Below are 25,350 nucleotides of genomic sequence, written 5' to 3'. Positions count from 1 at the left end.
CTAGTACTTTGGATAGATTGATCTTGATCGATTTTTTGATCAGAATCTACCTTATGTGGCTTTGTATGCATCACATATAGGGTAGTTCGATATAGATTATCTTGCTTATGCCCAATCAGCATAATATTTCGATATTGATCGAAAATAGTGGCCTTTTCGCTATTAAATAGAGATACTGAATTTTTCAGTGCATGTGTGCTTAATATATTGATTCCCAATTGTGGGACATAGAGCACATTAGTCAATTTATAGACTAGATTGGTATTTGTCTGGAAGATAATATCTCCAGCAAGATCGATAGATAATCTTTGTGCATTTCCCCACATGACAGTTTTATTAGTTTTATATACACTATCAAACAAATCCAATTTAGATACTGCACATATAGTGGCAGCTGTATCAATAATGAAAATCACTTTTGTAGTAGAAAGATCTGAATTTATCAGATTATATGCACTTTCTATAGTGATATCAGAATTGGTTTCTTGGTTTGTTTTGATAGGTAGATAAATTACCTGATCGGTTTCATGCGAGAACTCATCGCAGAGTGAGAGACTTCTTGGTGTATTCACCATAGATTCATTACTCAGATTTGAGTAGTCTCTTATCAGGTTTTGATCATCAAAGATTGGTAGGCCATGCCTGATTGGCTGTGCCTCTGTCATGGGTATATCAGATTCTATCTGATAATCTGATCGATAGTCAATTGGACTAATCGGTGTATAACAGATATCACCGTCAAGATCAATTGGATCATTAGCCAATAGGCTAGTAGGCAGTAGGTTGCTAGCCGAGGTTTCTTGATGTTCAGCTTCTGCGGGGTAATCTGTCACATGACTAGTGACGTGGATTTCTTCCTCGTCAGATTGCTCATTGAGCATTGCTGTGATCATCTTCTTTTGTTGATTAAATCTTTGATTATTTTGATTGGATCTAGGCCAATTTGCCCTAGGTATCCAATTAGCTGGTCTGCCAGAAGGATGCAGATACCAGCAATCTGCTACTGTATGGCTTCGCATATTACAATGCGTACAGTATTTGCCAGAATTTGACAATTTTTTCCATGGTTTTTTGCTAATTCGACGATTTTGATTAGCCTGACGATTTTTTGAATAGTGCTTTACCTGATGATTAGGCTTGCGATGAGCCTGATATTTGTTCTGTCGATTAGGCTGATGGCTATCAGCTATGAAGATTTGTTCGCTTGATTGAATATGACCACGCGATTCGTCAATCAGATTGGCGAATAACGATTCAATCGTATAAGAATCAGAGTCTCTGCGAAGAGATTGAATAATATTTTGAATAATCGGTGCGTATGATTGGTCAAGATTGTTGAGAACCCATGCGAATACGATTTGCTTTGGGAAATCGATTCCTAGGCTTGCCAGTTCGATTAGCAGGCGTCTTATCTCAGTGAGATAATCATGCATGCTATCGAAATCGCCTAATTGACTATTGAATAGGCTTTTCAACACAAGGAATTCGGTAGTAAAGCCTTTAGGTCGATATTGGGTAGCCAAGGTAACCCATGCTTGGTAGGCCGATGTGGTATCTCCTAACCAAAAGAGTGGGCCATCTTTGCATGATAGCTTGATTGATGATAGAGCGTCTCGATTCATCTGATCAATAGTTTTGAATTTATCAGATGGAATAACTAGCTCATTTTGGCCTATCTCAGCAGGGCTAGTAGATCTTGTAGGTCTACCAGATCTTCTTCCTGACCAAATCGCAGTATTTCTGCAATCAGGTGATCGTTGATCAGGTGGTAGAGCAATTGCTTTTTCATAAGACCAGTGTTGATTAGGAATCTGGCCTTGCTGAATAGCAGGAAGCTTTGTGTAATCATGTAGAATCGCATCGATCAGTCTCTCTTGATCAAGAATTGCCTTGATTCGGATAGACCAGGCAACATAATTTCCTTCTCCTTTGAGAGGATCGATATTGTGTTTGTTGATCATTTTGAGTTCAAAAAACTTGATTGAATATTTGAAAAATGATTGTTTTTGTCAAGAAAGTTGAGATTTCTTAGTTTTCGTATAGAGAAGTAGACGCGACCGGTAAAAATCGAGTATAAATTTTTGAAAATAAGAAGTCGGAGGAGCTTTTTGTTTCTCTTTAAGAGAGAGAAGTTTCTCTTAAAAGTAAAGGATTCTTCGTTGAAGATAGAAGATTGAAGAAGTGGTATAAGCCGAATTGAAGTAGGATCAATTCGGGCTCATAACCTGTGAGCAAGCGATGCTGCGCAGGTTGGGTAAAGAGGAAGATAAATTAAAGATGATTAAATAAGATCGATTGATCTTTCTTCCTCTTGATTGAATAGGAAGGATAAGTTCAATTCGGCTTAGAATCATAAAGATGAGAGAAAAGTAAAGTAGGACTGAAGCTTGGTTGATTGTATTGAATCTTGCTTGTATATGCTGCATGGCGGTCTGGCTTGATAACATCCTGCCCTATATCTCACAAAAACACAACAGAGCGTTATAGCGTCAGACGGAATGTTCCTATGGGATAAATAGTGAAAGAAAAAGAAAGAGAGAATCGAGGATAGGTAAGAGGGACTGGGTGTAGATAGAGTGTGTAGGGGAAATTCTTTTTAAAAAAATTAGGGAATTAAGGAAAGGAAAAGCCGGAAAGGTAAACCGTAAAAGGGAGAAAAAATGGAAAGAAAAATTAGGAAATAGAGAAAAATAAAGATCGAGAATTATATTTAGAGGAGAAACAAGGATACGACTAGGGCTAGTCACTTTAGAGGGCAATATAGCGGCGAGGAGAAAATCACATAACAAATACGAACAATAGAACATAGAGTAAGCTGGTTACTACTCCGTTCTATACGGAGTCTATTATACTAGTACCGCTACCGTACCGTAGAGCACTGTTTCGGAGGCGGGGCTCTATAGCCCAGGTAACCTAGGTTTTTGATAAAGATTCAGTACGGCAGTGAGATAACCCAGTTTAGAAGATACCACTTCTACCAGAAATATTTGCCTCAATAAGGTAGTAAATTTGAATAGGGTACTAGACAAACCGTCGGAGATATTATCCGGCAGGCGATAAGTTATGAAGCTAGGGCTAGCTGTATATTCAATAGATCTACCATTATGACCTGTGGATTCTACTCGACCACCGAGCTTGAACTCTCAAACATTCGAATCTATTCTATATTAGGAAGCAACATACTATCCGAAAACCCATAAACCAATAGTATATATATATCCAGCAAATAGCTTTCCTAGAGTTAACACACTGCTTTGTTTTCAGCCCTCTAAGAAGTGCGCTACCCACTTCAGTATGTACGGCCTTTCAGTTAATTCCAAGCTTCACAACCTAGATAATGATTCATCCGGCCCCGGTATTAGGATCGGGCTTTCGATTATCCTCACATTAAGATCCGGCAGCACTAGAGCTTCCTACACTGTATCACGCCTAGTTACATTTTCTAGATATCTAAGGGTATAAAATCGGGTTATAAAAGTGTCCTCGCTTTGTCTTAAATCTCACGTCCTGCCGTGGGAGGACTAGAATCTAATTCATTTATATATACAGTTTATATATCAATTCAAAGTTTGAAAATATAATGCCATCCACAAATTTGTCGTTTAACCTTTTCTCCCGGCAGTTCATTACCATGGTTACTGAAAATGAGGTAATTGTGGCTTACCAGCCACAATTCGTTTAAGTTTCGGGGCCATTTATAAGAATACCGATCCAGAATTGTAACCATGGGTCCACTCTCATCATTTGTCAACATTAGGGTTACTTACAACCGGGCTAATAACAAAGTAAGAGTTTTAAGTTCGGGGCCAGTTATCACAAGTCTAACCCAGTTCGAATACCACCAGATTTCCTGGTCTGACAGATTCGGAGTTCGGCCAAAGTCTGTTTGAACTTCTCATTGACGTCATTTAAAACCATCTGCCTAGTAATTCGCACATGACCTTCTTTTCTTGTACGTTAACTCCTGAATCATGAAATTATTGGTAACCCATGCGTTTGCTTGGTGTAATTCCCAAGCCCAGGTCCTATGTCTCCTCTTTGAATTTACACAAATCTCTATCGATTTCTGGCAATATCTTGAAGCTCTCAAGATACCATAAAGCCATTATTTTACCGCCTCATGATTTGTCCATGATGGAAGGATTCGTACGCAGTAGCGCGGTCAGACAGGTCCTCCGCTAGATCATCGGAGCGCGGGGTTTACAGATCTAGATGAACGATCGGATTTCAAGTGCTCAACATGTTATACGGAGGCTGCTGCGCTAGACAGACTTTCTATTCAGGAGTAAAGAGACTGGTACTCTCTCTGCGAACGTCTTACACTGAATCGCCGCAGGGAAAATTCGTTTTACCCCTTAGTTTTTATTCTCAACACTTCTATCAAATGGGTTGAATGACAAGTTTATTGAATATGATGTTGAAACACGCTAGAACACCAGTTACCGCATGATCCGAGACGCCTTCCGGGCCGGGCCATAGATCAAGAAGTGGATAGAACATCAGAACCAATTCCCACTATTTTCATCTAAAGACTGGTCACAGTTGCAACAACTTGAGCTGATTCTCTCCAAGTTTGAAGAGTTCACCCAGCTCGTTTCCCGGCGACAATCCCAAATCAGTCTAGCAATTCCAATTTACTATGAATTGCATGACACGCTCGAAGATGCAGCTTCTGCACAAAGTGAAATTTCAGGCATCAGTTCAGATATAGGCATATAGCCGCTGCTGTATCTGTGGGCATGAAGAAGTACAAGAAATATTATGAGCTCATGGACTCGCAAGATGCATATTACATAGCGCTCATTCTTGATCCGCGTTTCGAACACTGTTGCTGCAAGTACAGCGCCAAAGATTATCTGGACAGTCAAGGAGACCTTACACGCGCAATACCTGTCGAAGTACTCGCCAGATTTGCCAGCCACAAAAATGGATCAGTGTACCAAGCGACATAACCTCAAGGCTCGTGTTTCGCAGAAGCTGCAAACTCAGGTGATCCAACGGTTAGATGTAAAAACAACAACTCAAGCGCCGAATTAAACTTTTGAAATATCTCAAGAACCAAGCCAGTTAGCAACTTTTAGTAAACGGCAGTTTCAATTTAACTCCCTGCGCTACATGTTGATACCGGTCTCGAAGCTATACGACCGATATCTCGATATTGCGCGCGTCAAAGGGCGCTAGGCCGGTCCCGCTAGGGGCTTCCGGAGGCCTATTAAAAACTTTACCATCGAACCGGGAACGCGTACTGAACGCTAACCGCACTGCGCACGACCTTCTGAAAGAGATTGGAAGGAGTCAGAATGCGAAACTACCCCCTAAGGTCGTCAGCTTCCTCCGACAGGTGGAGGACCTGACGAAGGACCTCCTATCAACGCCCCTGACCGACTAGTAGGATAAACTCGGCGCTCTCCGCAAGGAGATACAGGCCATCAAAGCTATAGTCGAACCGCCAGCAAGGCAGACGGTTCGATCATTCGCCGAAGTAGCGGCGAGGGCGCCAGCGCCAGCGCACTACCTCTCCCACAGCTTATCAAGCTCTAGCGTACGGCTAGCGGAGGTAGCACGTAACCGCGAGGTAGTAGTCTACCTAGACGACCGCTCGCAGGTTAGCGTATTTCGCCGCCTTACACTAGCAGAGCTCACCAAGTAGGTAAACCAGGCAAGAGCAAAGGCGGCTATTTCGATAGCCACCGACGCTCTAGCAACGGTTATAGTCCTTACCTCGAGGCAGCTCAAGTCTAGTAACCTCCGCTTCACCCTTCGCAACGCTAAGGAAGCCGAAATTATACGCATACATCAAGAGAAGTAGGCGAAGGGCCTCTACTGCATAGCGTTTATTTATATACCGACGTAGGACGTTATCGTACACGATATTAATATTAGATCGCTCGGGATTAATAAGCTATCGATCGACGGGCTAAAGAGCGTACAGGACCGGGTAAGCAAAGAATTATTAGTAGCGAACGTAGGAAACTAGGGGGAGACGGAGATTACTAAGATTAGCTAGCTACGTATACTAGAGGGCAAGAAATTAGGCTCTCTAATCCTCGAGTTCACCTCGCTAGTCCCGGCGAACAGGGCTATCGATAAGGGGGTCCTATAGGATTGCAATAGCCTGATAGCAGTCGTATACGATAGGGCCGCTCGTATACGATAGTACTATAACTATTAATAATTTAGTTATATAGGAACTACCTATACTAATACTATCAAGTATATATACTACGCGGAGGGTTATTAGTCTCGGGATTACCCTTCGAAGGAGACATAAGAGAACAAGTACGCTAACTACGAGGGTATATATACTACGTAGAGCACTAAATATAAGCTCCGGAAGCAGGAGATTAAGAGAGTTATAGCGATAGCGAGGTAGCGTGGCCGTTACTACCCCGTACTAGCGCTATATAGCATCGATCAACCCTCGCCGACGCTCTCGCAGGCCTCTATAGTTAGCTCGTAGGGAATACTACAGGAATCTTTAACCGAAGAGCCTACTAGCGTCGAGAGTAGCAGCTCGACGCCGGGTATACGCCCTAGTAACAGGAGGTAGCAGGGTACCGGCCCTATAGCAACAAAAATAACTAATAAACGAACGGCGGTTAGTCGAACATCTACTAGCATACAATCTAGCTAATAGGCTACTAAAAGCACTACCTAGACAGCAATATCAGCAACGGGCAGGAAGAGAGGAAGGAAACCGAAACAAAAGGAGCCTGAATCGATAGACACCGGAGCAGACAAAGGCCGAGCCGGCTAACCAGTCTATACTAGCAAAGAACTAGCCTTCCGATTCGGAGAGAGCTACTTACGCTACTTCACGACTAGAAGTATAACCGCTATACGGCTCGAAGTATTCTAGTAGCCGCCCACGGAAGAGAACGTTATCAACTTCTAGCTAGAAGCTAGCACTAACGCTAGTAGCACCCGGTCGAAAGCAGAGAGGGCTAGAGCGCGGACGGTTAAGGCGAGAGAGGTAAGGGCGAGGAAGCTAAAAGAGGCAAAATCAGCCAGCCCGGACGAAGCTTCAACAAGGAAACAGACAAAGAGAACTTCACAACTAGAGAACGCAAACTACTAGGTAGAATCGGACCTAAGCTTAATCGACGAAGTTAATATAGAGAACCTCGAACAATAGCTTAACGCCGGTCGAGCGCTTACTACGTCCTCGCTTCTAGAATAACAAAGCAATAAGGAATTTCAGCTATTATCCCTACCTAAAGAAAGACTATCAAGGAAGCGGAAACAGCCTCATAGCAAGGACCTCTCTCTCAACATCCGCTCGGCCGGGAAACGTAAGATATATAGCAGGAAAGCTTCTCAGACCAGCCGCTAATAAATCAGTATACCTACTAACTAATATACCAAGGAAACGATATAGTAATAACGAGGAGGGATCTTAAGATATATCAATATAACATACATAGATCGAAGGATATAGTGATAGCGTAGTTCCTGTAGGATCCAGAGGTTATCGGCGCTAATATTATCGCTATTCAGGAACCGTAGGAAAATCCATTTAAAGATAACACCTACTACCTGTTAAAGCAGACGCATAAGCTACTATTTCCGGCTACTAGCGAAACAGGAGACAGAGCGAGGGTATATATATTTATATCAAAGAGGATCGGCGAATATACTTACCTAGCACACTCTTAGGACTACTAGAAAGCAAGGATCAAGACCGAATCCGGGGAACTTCGGTTATTCAATATATATAACAAGTAGCAGCACTAGGGTATACTTAACTAGTTAGCAGACTTACTACCGTTAGTACAGGGACAGAAAGGAAGGAAGAGGACCTTATACCTAATCGTGGGAGACTTTAACCTACACTACCCGGTCTAGGGTAGTAACGATATACTACACGATATAAGGGTAGAGGATCTACTAGACCTAATAGAAAAGGCAGGGCTAGATAACTAGTTAACACCAGGCACCGTCACGCGCGATCAGGCCGGCTTATAGTCCACGATCGACCTCGTCCTTATATTATACTCACTACGCAAGTAGATAATAGCGTGCGAGGTTAATCGCAGCGTGTATACTAATTTAGATTACCTACCGATTCAAACCGTACTCGAAATCAACGTACTAGAGGCCTCGGATCCTGTTAAACGAAGGAACTAGAAGGCTATAGACGTGGAGAAGTTCCTTACCTTCGTCTTATCTAACCTCAGCATAGTACAGCTACCGAAAGAGCCTACGCCGCGCGAGATCGACTATACTATCGACTATCTTCTTGATATTATTCAGCAAGCAGCCTAGTCGTTAATATCCTAGGCACGCCCGTCGACGTAGGCCCGCTAAGGCTAGACTCCCGAGTACACCGAAGCGATCAAAACCACTCGACGACGCTATCGACGATATATATATATATACGACGATAACGACTAGGAGGACTACAGGTTAGCGAGGAACGCGAAGGGAAAGGTAATTAGGAAGGCCTTGCGGCGCGGCTTTCGCTAGTAGGTACGAGACACGATCGAACGGGGCCCCCGCGGTCTCTAGAAAGTGTCTAAATAGGCTAGAACTAGAGACTAGGTATTAGGGAGTAGTAATATCCCTACTCTAAAAGGTAACGGAGAGCTAGTAGAGACGAACTAGCAGAAGGTTAATCTGCTTCGCTAGATATTCTTCCCGTAGCCCCTATAGACTAACCTCTCGGATATCGAGGGCTCTAGCACGAGGAACTAGATCTCGTTTCCACTAATTAACTAGTAGGAAGTACGTAATACAATTAAACGGGCGCTACCGGATAAAGCGCCTAGCAAGGATAGTATCCCTAACCGTATATAGAAGATCCTAGCTACTAGTAATAATTTCATTATAATAGTAACGGGTATCTTCGACACGTGTATACGAACGGGATATAACCCTCGTCACTTCTAGGCGTCTATTATAGTAACACTCTGTAAGGGCGGTCTACGCGATTTCCGATAGCCGAAATCGTACCGGCTAGTTACCCTATTAAACACCCTCGGCAAAATTCTCGAATCAATCGTCGCTACACGTATCGCCTAGGCAGTCGAGGAGTATAGGTTACTACTAAAGACCTACCTCGGTAGCCGAAAAGGGATCTTCGTGGATTATACGATCTAGCTAATCCTTGATTAGGTATACCGGGTATAGGGCCGAGGTAAGAAAGTATCGATAATACTCCTCGATGTAGCAGGCGCCTACGATAATATCTTACACGAGCGGCTACTATATAATATTAAACAGCTCCGATTAGGCTACTTCGCCCTATAGATCGTATTATTCCTTAGTAGCAGAAGCACTCGCATTAAACTACCAGGATATCTATCAGATAGCTTCCCTACGCCTACCGGTATCCTATAGGGATCGCTAATCTCGCTAATCTTATTCTTGTTATTCAACGCGCCGCTAGTCTCGGTATATAGCATATATACACGGGGCGGAACGAGTATTACGTACGGCTTTAGGTAGGTCGACGATATAGCAATCATCGTAGAATCAGACATATACTACGATAATATCTAGCTACTATAGAAGGTACTAGGTAGGGCAGAACAGTAGGCTAAGCAGTATACGGTAAGGTTTACACCCGATAAATTCGAACTTATTCACTTTACTAACCCGACCGACACTAAAACGATATAAGAAACTATATTATAACCAGACACAGAACCCAATATCTTCGACTACACGGCATAATACCCCGAGGGCAACGACTAGATACCTATAAGAATCAACGACTTATTAATATAACCGACATAATCTGCTAAATACCTAGGTATCTAGCTCGATAAACACCTTAACTTCGAAATATATAGAGGAAAGCTTATTACGAAGGCTAATAGTAGCCTCGGAAGCCCTCCGGGCGATAACAGGGTTAGTATAAGGAGCCTTATTAACGGCGATACGAAGGATCTACTAGGTAGTAGTAGTACCACAAATACTCTATAGAATATCTACGTAATACTACCCTATAGCTAGATCTATACCCGCGTAGGAGATAAAGCGTACGGTTAACGAATTCGCCAAGATTCAACGACGTACGGCGATTCTTATCAACAGCGCTTTCAAATCGACTAGCGCGGTAGCTCTTAACATAGAGCTCTTCCTAACACTAATTCACCTTCTTATAGACTAACTTATCCAGGAATCGGTAATACAAATCTAAATAGGTACCGCGTAGGCCTATCTAGACTATCTCCGCTATACCCCCCGATCCTCGCAGGAGATTAGGAAAGGGGGGGTAGAGCCCTCTAGAAGCCCTTAGATAGAAGAAAGATAGCATCCTCGACCTAAAAGGAAGCGTATAGGAATCACGTAAAGCGTTTGTTCTAGCTCTATAGGAGGCACGGATCCTATATATTATCGAAGATATAGAGGTTACGTGAGCCTCGTATAACAAGATTAGGACGGAATCTCTATTCCAACAGGCCTACTTAAACAACCGCCCCCGAACGGTCTTGTACTTCACAGATAGTAGTAGGTATAAGCACTAGATCGGCGCTTTAGCCGTTACCCTACGCGAGGGCGTTTTTCAATAGCGATATCTTAGTACTACTAACGAATCAATAGTATACGTTACCGAGCTTAATAGTATTAAAATAGCGATTGCTAGGTTCGTTAACTAACAACAACATAATAGCAGGCCTATAAAGCTTGTTATCTTCTCCGACTACCAGGCCGCTATCCAGGCGGTACAAAACCTAAAGCGATCGTTAGGCTAGTACGTGATCCAGCAAATTTATAACCACGTACGAGCCCTCCGATCGCAAACGCCCACGTTCGACTAGATTCCCGTCGAGATCCGTTAGATCCCCGCACACGTAGGCGTTCCTAGTAATAAAACCGCTAACGTTAAAGCAAAGTTAGTAGTAACCGGAGGTATAGGGAACGGAACAGATTAACTAACTACTAGTGATTCGGCGTATAGTAGGTCCCCTAGCGATCGTGTCCTTCTAGCATCGACCGCGAAACGCCGTATACGGCAGCGTATCAAGGAGAGATAGGCACAAGAGTAGGCGAAGGAGACAACTAGCAGGCCGAACTAGCGATTAGTAAAGGCTCCGGATAAGAAGATACTTTAGCTGTTCGAATCTCTATCGAAGCTATATACCTCGATTCTAATTTAGATATACTCTATACGGATCGCACTAAACCATTTCTTATTCAAAATTAAGGCGGTTGAATTAGATCAGTGTTACTGTAGAGAGGGGTCTCAAACACCGAGACACGTCTTAATATAGTGCCCGTTGTACGCTAATCTAAGGAAGACCTTCCTTAACAAGGTCAGGGCGACTAATCTTAGGGATTCGACGGATTACGATACAATTGTATCGCACTCGCAGGCTACCCGCTACGTAGCCGAATTCATATTACAAACAGGCCTCCTAGGGCAATTCCGGCACGTCGAAATCGAGCTAGAACCACCAAAAGAAGGCAACGGAACAACGAGCCAGGATAGACTGGCAGGCGTAGGTAGTGAAGACGATAGGTAGGAGGAACGACAAGCCCAAGGCCGACCGAGAGGTCTTAGAAGAATACATCCAACATGTCAACACGCCAGTCGACGATGAACGCCACCAATTGAGAACGAAGCAGGAGGATGTAGATACCAGAGAGGGAAAGCAGAAATGGAGATACAAAGGAAGCAGCAGGCCGTTGTAAGGGCAGATTGAGAGATATATCGTGGGATTGAGGGCATTGCGGGCGTTTCGGTACTGTTTTGGGTGATTTTGGGCTTATTTTATATGGCAATACGCCGATTTCCTATGTATCTACTGTTTCATGCGCGGGTCTGGCGTTCGGAATACTCTTTGCTTCCGCCGGAGGAAGCGCCTGCATAGCCATTACGCCACTAGTTAGGCTGCATCAGGTTAATAGAGTGTTGATTGATTGATTGATTGAACGGTCAGATGTAGATTGTTATTTTGAAGAGGGTGTGGTGACAGTCTATGAATCGGTGAGGAAAGAGTGAAACATTGCATTCACTATGGTGTTTCGAGTGTCCGGTTCGCCCGTTTGTCCGACTCACCCCTGGATTAGTTACGTTAGTTAGTTAAATAATTAGTGAAGTGGGAAGCTCAAGGCAGCCTGGTCGGCCGAGGCAGGTAGGAAATTCAAGATGCTGTATCAGCAATGAGGAAAGATTTTAAATTATCATTATGCTGAGGAATCCCAATGAGACAAAAAGACTACACGCTGAAGTCACTAGAAGAGATAGGCTTCCCACCACGGAAGCACCGGTTATCGGTAATTATAGAAATATGAGAAATGGGAACACCACTGTAACTGAGGTACGCCCCGGAGAATGATGGTGGGCGCAAGCCTAGATGCGTAAATAATTTACCTCATTAACCTACCGGTTAATTTGCCCGCTGTTAGTTAATATAAATGAGATCCTAATACTCACATAAAGAGACATAGAATGTTTCTTCATACACCAGCGGTGTATGCTTTCAATTTTCCACGTGTATGTTGCACTTATTCCCTGACAGAGAGCCAGAATATGAGATACAATCACTAATCCATATAATTAATATAAAGGACTGTCCAACCAAAAGGAGCAGCCGTGGACAATAACTTATTTAGCAGTAAATCTGCTGCGTGCCCTTAGTGTTGCTCCAAGATAATACAGGCCAAACATTCCCCAAATGCAGCCCACGGTTAACCCAGCCAGCAAACTGACACCTGGAGCGACACCTAGATTAATAAAAAGTGGACGAGAAAATAGAACCGCACCACAAGCTAATGTACTTCTCATGAAGTCATTGCTAGCAAAAAGACTAGCTGCATATTGGGGATAAGTCATTGGGATATAAATAAAGACGCACTGGATAACCTGGAAAATACCAATGGTGAATATAAAAATTCCCACCACCGAGACCATCCAGTAAACACTGCTGCGAGATGTCCAGCCGAAGAGGAACAAACCAATAGGTGGCAGGAAGCAGGCAAAAAGACCTGGAATCAACCGACGTTCAGGAGCCAAGAGGCCCTTCTTCTTAACCTCTGGTTCGAATATTGTGTACAGGTACAAGAAGTATAGAGGCACCGCGATGGCGAGAGCGACCGCAATACTGAGAAAGACCAGGCCCATTTGACCCAGATTAAAACCATAAATCCCGATATAGACAATAGGGAAGACTTCGAAGAACGAATAGTAAATGCCGTAAATGAGACTCGTATAGACATTCACAAAAAGAATGGCCGGGTCTAAGATAGTGATTTGGAATGGGCGGAAGAAAGCCTCGGCCAGGACATTGGAGACGGTAAGTTTCTGTTGGTTTATCTCTGATTGAGACATAAGCTTATCGTTTCCACACTTCTTTCTCAGGCGTTGGGCCCTTTTCAAAAGGATAGCGTCCGAGGAGGTTTCGGGGAGGCAAAAAAATAAAAGAACAAAGATTGGTGCGGAAAACCAGACGATTGGCCACAATGACCATCGCCAACCTTTGACAGGAACACTGAACCCGGAGATCACAGGTCCAAGCGCCGGACCTAGAGTTGCAAAGGCTGCCCACATCGTCAGACCATAGGGCAACTTGATCAAATTGAAAATATCTCCCACGCTAGCTCCGCCGTTGGCCAGACAAGGACTGCCAAAAAAGCCCTGCAGGAAACGGAGCACTAATAGTCCCCCGAAATTGTCAACAACGGCAGTGGGGATGCCGAGAATCACGAAGATTCCGAATGTGATGATATACACTGGATTTCGACCGATAATAGGAATCTCACTTAGAGGGGCGAATATCAGTGGACCAACACCGTATCCTAGGACATAGAGAGCCAGGCCCAACGATGCAGCCGTCTCTGACACTCCAAATCTCTCTTGAACATATGAGGTGCTAGGGGAGTAAATGGAAGACCCCATGTATACTACCAGCGTATAGAGGTAAATCTGTACCACAACCAGGAACTTTTTACCAGCAGACCAGTTTTGAGGATTCTCGGGATCCTTAGTAGAATACCAGTCAACCAAGATCGTATCATCTAAGGTCTTCACAGGTGCGATTGGCTGGTCTCTCGAGTCTCCAAATTCTTCGCTCTGTGTTGCAACTTTGTATAAGTGCTCAAGGTCTGCTTGCGTATGTACCCTCCTCGCATCTGCAATGGTCGGAATTCTGATTGGTGTGGTAGAGGACAATGGCAGGAGGCCGGCTTGAGATGCTCCAGCCTCAAAATATTCTGAAACAGGCGCTGTATGTGCCCGGTCCAGCAAGAGTCTTCTGGAAATTTGGAATGCTTCTTCACTCTCTTCTTCGCCCCTGAAGAGAAAGTCTGGCGCAGCCGCTTCCGCATAACACGTAGGGCACTTGAAACCCGGTCGTTCATCTGGATACTGTAGAAGCCGGCCTCTAGTAAGACAGCGGAATATCTGTCCTGCTGCACTACTGCGCACAAGGCCTTCCATGATGGATGGAGCACGAATTGGTGAAAATGAAAGCCTTTTGCAGTTCCTTCCCAGCTTCTACCTATGCCCGGAGATTCAGCGTAGATTCACTTGGAATCGATCGTTAGGTGTTTGCTTTCCTTGCGCCTGGGAGCCTGACCTTATTCCCAATCTTTCTGCATGTCAGCGGTCAATTATATGCTTGCTAAGGACGGAACACCTACATGTGGGACGGGTACGAGGGCTTGGAAGACGTCATGACGTTGGCTTATTCTACAAGGCTTTGGAGCTGCCTGAAAACTCCGCCGGACCCGGAATCAAATTAGGCAATTGGGTCGGACCGAATATTAACAACCCCGAAACGGCGACCGTGGCTGGTCCTCCGGATTGGTGCGTCCTTCCTATGAGTAAACCTTAGCTTAACCCTAAGCCCGACCAAGGCGAAAGATGCGGTCTTGTTTTAGAATCATAATTTTCACAAAAAATGAAGTTTTGCTAATAACTGATCCCAGGATATTTTGGTCGCACTCGGTTTCGTTGAGCTTCCAGCCCAGCTGTTGATTCCGAAGCCGCTGGTATCGTTACCCGCGTGGTAGCGGATGTCAGCCCCGATGACCTTCAAGTTGGCAACCGAGGGTACACCAGTGGTTTACCCTCGTTTCCTTGCTCTGCGACCATCGTTTCAGGGCCACGGCGTGTGTTGCCCGCGTCATTCCAGTACAAATACTAGGGGAAATTGGGCGAACAATGAACAAAATCTATGCTTCGGTTGACCGATCCTGACCGCCCGGTATCCAAGGCACGAACATTTTCACAGTAGAGAGACGATATCTTTTAATTGTGGATATGAGGTGTCGGTGTCTGCTCTTTTACTTCCAGCGGCATAACTTCATTACTTCAATCCCACCCGACAGCGCCTGATCCATTTTACTGTTTCTTAGTATCCCATGTACTGGTTGCTTTCTTGATTCCCAGTTTGCCTATGATGCAATAGTGCTCATTCTCATGGTGGCCATCAAATAGTTTAGGTTTCGGGATTATTTGTAACAAGTCCGTCCCGAGGTGTCAGTATTTCTGGGACCACAAAGTTTCGCTAATAGTGGTATTTGTCAGCTTTAAGGTTAAAGTTAACCAAACCAACAAATACCGCTACCGTTCCCACCAACCGTATGCTGGACGTTTACCCAGCTTTAATAAGGTCTTGAGCGCCGACCAGATCAACCTGATAGAGCTCTATTCAACCACGTTTTGGGGGCTCTGTTTGGAATAGCATCTATCGACAACGCCGATAGAAATTACGATCGCAGCTGTCTTTTTGAGAAAACTTTATATGCCTCTACGCTATTAGAACAGATATTTGGGATATTTTATATTCTTCATGATTCCTGCGATGCCACATTGCGGAGCGGTTTTGTCTCGGTGATTAGAAAATGGAACGCTGATTTACGGTTTAGACATTCATCTAGGTTGTTTCGAACAGTGAGGCATATTTTAGATAATGTTAAGGAATCAGACTTGTTATAGATCCTCTCATTAAATATGTCTGTCTAGTGGCTAAATATGTGGCTATGTAGTGAGGGATTCAGGAAATATAGCTGAGGGCATATACTAGGTGGTTGCGGTTAAAAAAGGATTGGTCTGAAGATTTAGAGCACAGAACTTTTTGGTGCCCTGTTTGTTTTAAGTGAAGCTCGTCCTAGAATACTACTGCCAACTAAATGGGAAATCTTAAGGAAAGGTAACACGTTTGAGTGGCGGCATTGGCATCTCCCTCCGATCTCCCTCACCTCCTATAAATGTTCATATTCTTGAGAAATTTACGTATCCTCTTCCCTTAGCAAAGGTCGCATGCCAAGGAATTGAAGAATCGTGGTCGTCGACAAGCTGTTTATAAAAGTCCGCATGTGCTTCCGCATCGATATTACCGAGAACTGGCCCCCCTTCGGGTGTACGCTCATCGGCATAGTAGAATCTGAAGGAGTTCAGAACGACGTTGTCAGCGGAATCAAGGAAAGTATTTAGTTGTTCTGATCGTTTAGAAACTCCACTCATACCTGTAACCTTTCTTTGAGTAGTTTAGGTCAGACGATCCTATCCAATAAGCGCTTGCGGCTTTTCCAATTCCTAAGGTGAAGAACGCCGGAACGGGAAGCACTGTTGAATTCAGAATATTCCCGGTGTAGATAAATACCTTCTTGGCTATCACAGGAAGTTCTTTAAATCCCCGAACAGCATATTGGGCTGCTAACAAAGGGCTGAATGTATTAACCCAGAGGTCGCTTTCAATAGATCCTACAGGGATCGAAAGCAACTCGTCCGGTGGAGGACGAGTAAAAGAAAAAGCTACGGCACAATCGTAATGATCAGTCGGACTGCACCCTGACGTTGCTTGTCTGATTCTTACCGTTATAGATCACCACATTTGGTACTCCTGCAATGGCCTTTAGTTTGTCAAAAACAATTGGAATGGCATCTCTATGGGAGTAGTCGGCTTTGATTGTGATATAGCCCTCCGGCGAAGTACCATTCTCCAGGCTGCGAGCGGAGATTGCGACAAGATAGCCGTCGGCTGCAAATTTGCGAGCAACGGAGCGACCAACATTGGCGCCTGATCCAAGGATGAGGACGATAGACTTCGTCATCGCGATAGCTGTATGATATTTGGAGGAACTAAGAAACCGGATTTAAGTTGATATGTTTTATGTAGTGGCTGAGTGGGAAAGGAAGTGGGAGTTTTTGAATACGGAGTCCCAATTTCAGTATTTAAAATCGAATGGTTTCACGTGCACGTCTCATGCCTTAGGCTTACAATCACTTTTACTATATTATTGATTTCATTTAAGTTCCGGTAAAATTTTATAACATGTCCGACGGGATCATCTTCGCATCACAATATGGTAATTGTTATTTGCCGCTCCAGACTGCAGATTACGGGGAAATGCTGAGCAGGGCCACTCTATAGGTCAATTCGGGGACAACACGATCTAGGTTGAGCATCGAGGCAGGATCGCCCCGGACATGTAATTGGGGGAGTGATGCGATCATAGATGAGGTAATTGCGTGCGTTGACAATGCAGATCACGGGGTGTGATTGGAAATCACCGATGCTGAGTAACGCAATAGCCTCGGGAGAAGCCTAACCTTAGACTGAGATCTGGGTCGGACACACGGGGAGAAGTTGGAGAACCCAGCAGCCAAACAGCCACGCAGAACGGGTGCGGTGTTGTGTTGAGGAATCGGAACGCCTGGGCAACCGTGTGAAGCACTCGGAAGTCTGAGGAAGGAAACGAGTCAGATCTCGTCGGTCGTACGGAGTTCGTAGGTCGTACTCGGAGGGAGTAAGGGCGAACCGCGAGCCGTCGGCCATCCACGTCCTAGACCCTCCGACCTAGTCCACAATCTACGGCTTGGTCATCTGCAGTGGCGCTCACGGTCTTCTGTTTCTACACTATGTACAGTAAGTACAGGAGAGATGTGGTGCAAGGGAGTAGAGGGCATCCATCCCTGCTGACGGACTGGACAGGACAAAGTTAGTTAACGTAGTTCCCGCATGACCGGGCCACCTACGCCCATTAGAAAAATTAAAAATCGATTTTCTCAACCAACGCCCATTAATTCAACTAAATATAGCGATTTTTACATGTATTGATCCTGTGGCCAATTTCCCTACACCCACTTAGTGACACCTAGGCGGAGCCCTAGTAGCCGGCCTATCTACCTGAATAGGCAATTCGCCCTGCGCGTGCGATTCTACCACCGGTGCTTCTTCTAGCAAATCTAGCTACGCAACTAGCTGTAGGCCCTCTTCAACGGTCAATCCCTCTTAACATGGTATCTGCTTATGCGACCGATTGCGCTTCTTGACGATCTTCTTATTAGCTGCGCGTAGATTCGCATTATCTTGCGCGAGTAATTGTGAACAAGCGATGTGCTGCGCAGGTAAGTAGGGAGGAAGAAGATTGAATAAGATAGATTGATCTTTCTTCCTCTAGTTGAATAGGAAGGATAAGTTCAATTCGGCTTAGGATCATAAAGATAAGATGAGAGAAAAGTAAGGTAGGACTAAAGCTTGGTTAATTGTATTGAATCGTCTTGTTACTTATGAATACTAGATATGATCATTAGATCTTGATAGAGAAAACAGGGCATATTTATAATTAATATTTTATGCAAACTTATCAAACTTGTTTCTTGCATATAATCGATCTAGATAGATCTAGACGTATTCTAGATGTATAGTGATCTTATGCAGTAGCCGTTTGGTTGGTGGTTGCTTGATTGTACGATGTAATTGATCGTAATGATGATGTAGATTGCATGACTATGATACATCTGTTTATGCCTGATTATCCGATTGGATAATGATGATATAATAGCATAAAGCTTGTAGAGATTCAGAACATCGTTCTGGTTATTGTATAGGCCTTATGAATCTGGCTAGATGTGCTGCCTGACGGCTTAGGCATCTTGCCCGATATCTGACAGGGGGGCAATGTGACGATCGTCAGCAGGATTGATGCCTGGTTCCTGAGGCATCAATCTACTATTGAGATAGCTCTCTCGCCGTTCTGCCCTCTTTCCTTCTTTCCTTCTCTCATGCTTAGTTGTTTTGGTCAAATGCTACCATGTTGATTGATCAATATCTCTCGCGTGCCTGAGCGTAACACATAGTTAGAAATACTGAAACTACTATCCTCGGCTACAGAGACCTTAAAGTTATACTAACTAAATCTCTTAACGGAACCGCTTTTCCCTTAAAACAAGTTACCTATTGTTGTAATTGCGTTTAGTGCATAAAACCTTTGTTGAAATCGTTCGTGCGCACCAATCTTAGTACCACGATTATAGAAGAGAGACGAATCAGGATAGATCATAATCGGCTGATCAGACAGAAGAATCAAGCAGTGGAAGGTTGATTCAGATGGTCTACTATGCCCGGTAATTCTTCCTGAGATAAAAAGATGTCAAACTTGTTTATTCTGACTAGGAAACAGAGTGCAATTTATAACATGAGGAGCATAGCAAATATCATATGAGGAAATCAAGAACATTCGAGGTCATTTTAGAGTGTTGCGTAGTCTCCTGCCTAGGTAGGCAATGTTGATGCGATCGTTGAAGATCAATATGATATATCAAGCGGGGTAAGTTCATCTTGCAGGAAGCATGATTCCTCCAGGATCTAGCAGAGTAGGAAGCTGACGTAAGATCTTATGCGCACGCATACTTATATGCTGACAGAATCAATCTCCGACCGTAGTACTTAGCCCTAGTAACTACCTTCTACGAAGATATAAGGCCTATTATAAAGCCTATCTTATTAAAGTTATAGATATCCTCAGCTTATATACCGTTCTCGTTAATCACGCTTTGTACGGTAGTAAACTAGGCTCGTAGGGCTTTAGGGTCTTCGTTTAATGCGCGTTGGTAATCGTATCGCCTAGAAAAGCGTAACCAAAGCTCATCGTGACATTTAACAAAGGTTGATGGCTAATTCTTGCTAACAGTAGGCGGAGGGTAGCTACCGCGCGCAGCTAGTAGGATATTAGCCATTTCTCTAACAGTAGCTGGCCTAGGCGCTACTCCACGCGAATCTATAGAGAGTATCTAGTTAACAAGCCATTTCTCTTCCAATTCAGTCAATTTATGGCCAGTTAGGCGATAATCAACGCTGCAAGCACACCTTTCGCGCGGTCGGCTAAGGTTATATAGGGGATATCGTATAGCTTAGCTGCTACGCGAATAGATTTAATACGGCCATTTTTAATATCCTCAAGGGCTAATAAGACCTTGTCCTCCTGGTTAGCCGATTTCTGCGAAGATTCAGAGCGAATTGGTGGCATGGTAGGTGATTGAAGTTGGTGTGTAGGTAGAAAGACGCGATTTTGGATGGGGTGTCCGGGATGGCCGGGTGTACGGGACGGCTGGGAATTACGGTAAGTTATGAAGGCGGGCGGCTATGACTAAACTTATGGGTCACCTGACTAGCTTGGAGGTGACAATTTCAATGCAATTTGACCTGTTTCAACTGTTCTATCTATCCTATGCCTTCATATGTCGATCTGGGGCCTCATTTGGTGTATCAATCTGGAAAATGAAATATACGGAATAATTTTGCCGGCAAGAAATTGCATTTTCCAATGACCTTTTAACCGTACTGCCGTACTGCGTGCCCTTGAATTTGTTCCGCAAATGATGACTGTTGGAACAAAGATGAGTGGGCCATGTAGGTGTACCAATAGAAATCACAGTAGGTCTGAATTGCCATAAGGCCCCTAACTGGCAATTTGGATGGGCCATCTACAGGACTAATCTTGGCGGATATACAGTATCTCCTGTCTCCGGGTATCCACCAATCCTGCTGCTGCGACAATGACGCGTTCATCTATATCACGTGATACAATACGTTTCGTTTTCGTTTCAATCATGGGAATCTTCCAATTTCGAAAAGCTTGTGTGCTCACAAGTCCAAGGTACCGCAATCTTTCCAAGATCATCATCAACACCCTCTTTTTGACACTAAGGCCTCGTCTACTCGTTAATTTAAGTTATTTTCGAGGTACGAATCCCGGAGACTGCAACACATCCAATGGCTTCGAAACATAGCCCCAACACTCCACCAACGACCAACTTGGGAGGGTCTGCCACCAGGTATAGGAAGTCTCGTGGTCGCCCAAAGAAGGATTCTGAGAGAGACACCTCCGCAGACGTGAGAAGACCTGAAGGGCTGGATGTAGACGCATGCATTTGTTAACAGGACTGAATTCTGTAGAGGCGGAGAGCTCGAGGGCGTATTGCGCAAGATGCCTTCCGACGTCGGAAACAGGCCCTTACTACCTCTATGAAACAGAAAAATTTGGCTCTGGTCAATATTATTGAGCAAATGAGCACTGGGTTTACAGATTTTGCCGATGAACTTTTACGATCGGAACATTTCCGTAACGACCGTGCCCTTACTTATCACCTCTCTCATGCTACACGTCGATTCGTTGAATTAGCAAGAATGGCCAGCCAGTCGCCAGTCCCAGGATCAGGTCCGGCTGAGGAATCTTTTAGCAACATCCCCGCTGCAAATGCTTTACTTCCCCAAGGGCATACCCGTTGGGCCCCCGCCGAGGCGATCCTCCCCGCTGGCGCTTCTTCTCTCACTTGGCAAAGTCACCAGCCGATACCCACATTCCATGACATGGTATTTGTATCACATGATCCTTTGCGGGATGAGCAAGCTCTTGGGGCCAGCTCCCTCACGCAGCCTCTTGGTGCCTTTCCGATGACTTCACCGCCTTTCTCGGTGGAATCTGCGGCAGTTCGATACCCTTTCGGATCTAGGTTGCTCCTATACACCTTGGAATTTGTCTATTTCTCGCTCCTAGGGCGGGACAACTACACGCCACATCTCGCGATCCAGATATTCCGGTTAACACTAGCCGAACACACTCGACCCCAGATTTTATCCGCCATTCGATGGTATCTTGGACCTGGGTACTCCTATACGGTATCGTTAGGGGGCTCTACCACGAATCATTTAGATCTCGCGGATTGCCAGAGTCCGTGCCTGTCGTGGAGTCATCGCTTGACCCAATCAACTCACGTGAGACGTGGACTTTTGGAGATGCTATTTTCCCAGTCAGACAGGGTCGCGAGAGGGACCAGTACTTGAGCGCATACGAGATTGAGGAATATCTCAAAACTCGCGCTATTTCTGAAATGGACGTGGATACATTGCGCATAAAAATCAAATCCCCAAACCACCTCCCAGCAAGTCGCTGTCATGAGAATCTCACACCATCAAGCTTCGATTCATCGCCAGGTGAGCATAGGAGTATTTTTAGTACCGACAACAGCCTAAGCAACGTGCCTCTATCCAACTCTGCTGTATGTGATATACCTTCTTCTGTGACCAACCGCTATCTCCAAACATTCCCGTCAACGGCTGGGGATAGCAGTTTTAAGACAACTAATCCGCCGTTGACCGGTGATAGATTATGCGGTAATCAAGAAGGATGTACTCGAGAAGGCGTTCCAAACACCCGACCCCCGCAACCACAGCAGGATCTGGTTATTGCGATTGATATGAAGTCCTTCATGCGAAGATTGTCCACTACGTCAACATGTCTTACTTACGGACCAGGCTACCCGTGTGATAAGATAGATGAACTCTTGCTGGAGTCGGCGGTCTTATAGATGGTAATATTTACATCCCAACGTCAGATTAGTGAAAGACGGCTAAATCAAGCCTCGAATACATATCCACGACAGCGGAATATCAATTTCTATTCTGCCTCGTTGTTGAGATTCAGCTTTCTACGCTGACTCTGCCAGCCATTCGTCGGTGCCCATTTGGGATCCTCCCGTGACAATCCAGACGCATATAGGGGACCGATTTGACGATAGGAATAACCATGGCCGAATCGGAACGATAACAGGAGGCGTTCCATATCATGGGGCATATCAAACACCAACCTACCAGATCGTTTCTCTTCCTTTCTCCTCCCCAGTCGTGATACCCTAACATATAGGAGTATTTACACCTAGCCTGGGTAGAATTAGGGTATTTCTCTTAAGTATAGGGAAAAAAGGTGGAGACAGGGCTAGGTAGAATTAATTTTTCAGAGGCTAGATGCAATTATTCCTAGACGTCGTACGAAGCTAAAACTTTAGGAAGTTCTAAGTTGATATTAGATCTATCTATATTCTTAATTTTATTATCGTACAATGGTTTATTAGAGGGTGGTGAGTTTTTGAAAATTATAATATTGTTTTAATAGGGTCCAGGCTAAGATAGATCTTCTATAGAAACCTATGCTATCCCCTCGTCTGTCCCGGAGTCACATTTAGCGTATTTTACTAGGCTAATACTAACGCATGTCTAATAACGCGTACTAATTGGCCAACTACGGTCATAGTATGGTATGTAAATAATTAGGCCTAATTCAAACTAGCTATTTGTATGGAATTCGCGCCAACACTGCCCTTTTGCACATAGAGCTACACTGCCACATTGTAAGCAACCCGTTCGCGACCGATTAGCACGTTAGCCTCTTCTACCCTTTCCTCTCGTATACTGACACCAAACACAAGCCTTTTGGCTACCTAATTCAATTCGCTGGTGGTTTATACTAGGTGATGGGATTGGTATTGGTGGAGGTGCAAAGGCAAAGAGCTGCGTATAAAGCTGCTTGCGAAACTCTAGTTAAAATAGCCTACTAGTCCTCTGTTGCTGCTTCTTATAGATTGATTGAATGCGGAATGCATTAATAATCGATGCATCAAGAAAGAAGAATAGTAGCGGAAGCCAATTTCGCTCGCTCTTTCGATGAATCTTATAAGAAGCCCGATACTGATTTGCAATATCAACACTACCTATATAGTGATTATAATCGTCAATTGCAGCAGGGATCTCGAGCTTTTTGATAATCTCATTACTAAAAGGAGCACGTGCAATCGCCGTATTCGTAGATGTTGCTGATGGCCGCTTTCGCTTAGAGGGAGTAAATATCTGTAGCGAGTGGATAGTAGATATTAGTAGTACTATATTATTATCCTACCACGCGAGACAGAGTACTCCTTTAGCCTTAGTCGTATATAAACTACCCTACTGGATAGATTTTATATGATCCTGTCAACTTGTGGTGGGATCTTCCCGCAGATGACTAAGCCGCCACCATCTTTTCCCCGGAAGAAACACCTTCATGTCCACCATATTGATTTATATTGATCCTCAACGATCTCGCATTGAATTGCCTATATTGGCCGGAGACTACTCAACACTCCAAAATAACCTCGGATGTTCTTGATTTCTTCATGTGATGTTTACTGTGTACCTCATGTTATAAATTCTGCCTGTTTTTCTAGCTAAATTGAACAAGCTTGACATCTCTTTGATCTCATGAGTAGATTTCTTTGGCATACCTGATCATACTCCCCGCTTGATCTAATTAGCCGACTCCTATTTCTCTGATGGTAGTCTTTCTTCACCTGCTACGGACACACATATCCTTTTGTGTGCAATTGGATTTTATGATCACTATTAAAAATCCAAGAGGAGTCGTATAGGGTCTCGAGATAGTCTCCCCGAAACTTAAAGTAACAAGCTTCTTTTATGATCTTGACTCGTACGAATAGACCGGGCGTATCCCTAAAGTTCTCTATAAAAATAGTACTACTTAACTAGACTAACTCTTACAAATATACTAGATATAGAAGAGTTAAATTATAAATCCCTATTATTATTACTATCATAACTCCTATATTTTAGATTATTAAGTTTATAAAGTTATTATACGAGGGAAATACTAAGTAAGAGGATTAATTCTACGGTCAGGAAGAGAAGAGTAGATATATATACTATAGCGTAGGTTTCTATAGAAGATCAATCTTAGCCCGGACCCTATCAAAAAATGTTACAATTTTCAAAAACTCACTACACTCTAATAAACCATCGTACGATAATAAAATTAAGAATATAGATAGATCTAATATCAACACTAGAACTTCCTAAAGTTTTAGCTTCGTACGACGTCTAGGAATAATTGTACCTAGCGTCTGAAAAATTAATTCTACCTAGCCCTGTCTCCACTTTTTTTCCCCATACTTAAGAGAAATACCCTAATTCCACCCAGGCTGGGTGTAAATACTCCTATATGTCAGGCACCAACCCCTAACCGTCGAAGGTGATTAAATAGAGGAATAGTCGTAAAGTAATTATCTATATAGATCATATAGTTATTGCGTTGTGGTGGTAGGCCTTCTTGTGCCAATTGAACAACCATAGATCCAGTAAGAGTCAAATTATCCTGCTTTTTGTTACAGCCAGAAAGAGATCAGGGATTAACTTGTGCCACTTGACGAAAGTATCAAGACTAGAGAGGAGAAGAAAGAGAAAACTATTTGGTGGGATGATGTTTGATATATCTCCCGATAAGAAACGCCTTTTCTTATCTTCCCGATTCGGCCATGTTTGTTTCTATCGCCAAATCCCCAAACCA

At 43.9% G+C, this 25,350-nt stretch overlaps 4 protein-coding genes across 4 annotated transcripts; 2 read left to right on the top strand and 2 right to left on the bottom strand.

Annotated features, from left to right (window-relative positions):
- Positions 1-4,479: 4,479 nt before the first annotated feature.
- Positions 4,480-4,952, top strand: N7458_000025 (uncharacterized protein; the record flags this gene model as incomplete). Its single annotated transcript, XM_056903419.1, has 2 exons — positions 4,480-4,681; positions 4,720-4,952. Coding segments are annotated over 2 exons (435 nt in total), but the record flags the coding sequence as incomplete, so codon positions are not given.
- A 7,604-nt stretch (positions 4,953-12,556) lies between these two features.
- N7458_000024 (MFS transporter) lies at positions 12,557-14,386 on the bottom strand (the record flags this gene model as incomplete). The annotated part of the gene is made up of 1 exon (XM_056903418.1): positions 12,557-14,386. One exon carries the CDS (start codon positions 14,384-14,386, stop codon positions 12,557-12,559), a length of 1,830 nt encoding a protein of 609 aa, XP_056771185.1.
- Positions 14,387-16,165: 1,779 nt separating this feature from the next.
- N7458_000023 (uncharacterized protein) lies at positions 16,166-17,007 on the bottom strand (the record flags this gene model as incomplete). Its single annotated transcript, XM_056903417.1, has 3 exons — positions 16,166-16,337; positions 16,420-16,708; positions 16,770-17,007. The coding sequence occupies 3 exons, from the start codon at positions 17,005-17,007 to the stop codon at positions 16,166-16,168; spliced, it is 699 nt and encodes a 232-aa protein (XP_056771184.1).
- A 3,944-nt stretch (positions 17,008-20,951) lies between these two features.
- N7458_000022 (uncharacterized protein) lies at positions 20,952-22,439 on the top strand (the record flags this gene model as incomplete). Its single annotated transcript, XM_056903416.1, has 4 exons — positions 20,952-21,071; positions 21,135-21,844; positions 21,892-22,172; positions 22,345-22,439. The coding sequence occupies 4 exons, from the start codon at positions 20,952-20,954 to the stop codon at positions 22,437-22,439; spliced, it is 1,206 nt and encodes a 401-aa protein (XP_056771183.1).
- Positions 22,440-25,350: the final 2,911 nt, after the last annotated feature.

Source organism: Penicillium daleae, assembly GCF_028827525.1.
Source record: "Penicillium daleae strain IBT 16125 chromosome Unknown utg000001l_segment0_segment0, whole genome shotgun sequence".
In the NCBI taxonomy this organism is placed as follows: Eukaryota; Fungi; Ascomycota; class Eurotiomycetes; order Eurotiales; family Aspergillaceae; genus Penicillium; species Penicillium daleae.
Note: the sequence above shows the minus strand (reverse complement) of the source record. Positions and strands in the feature narration are given on the sequence as shown.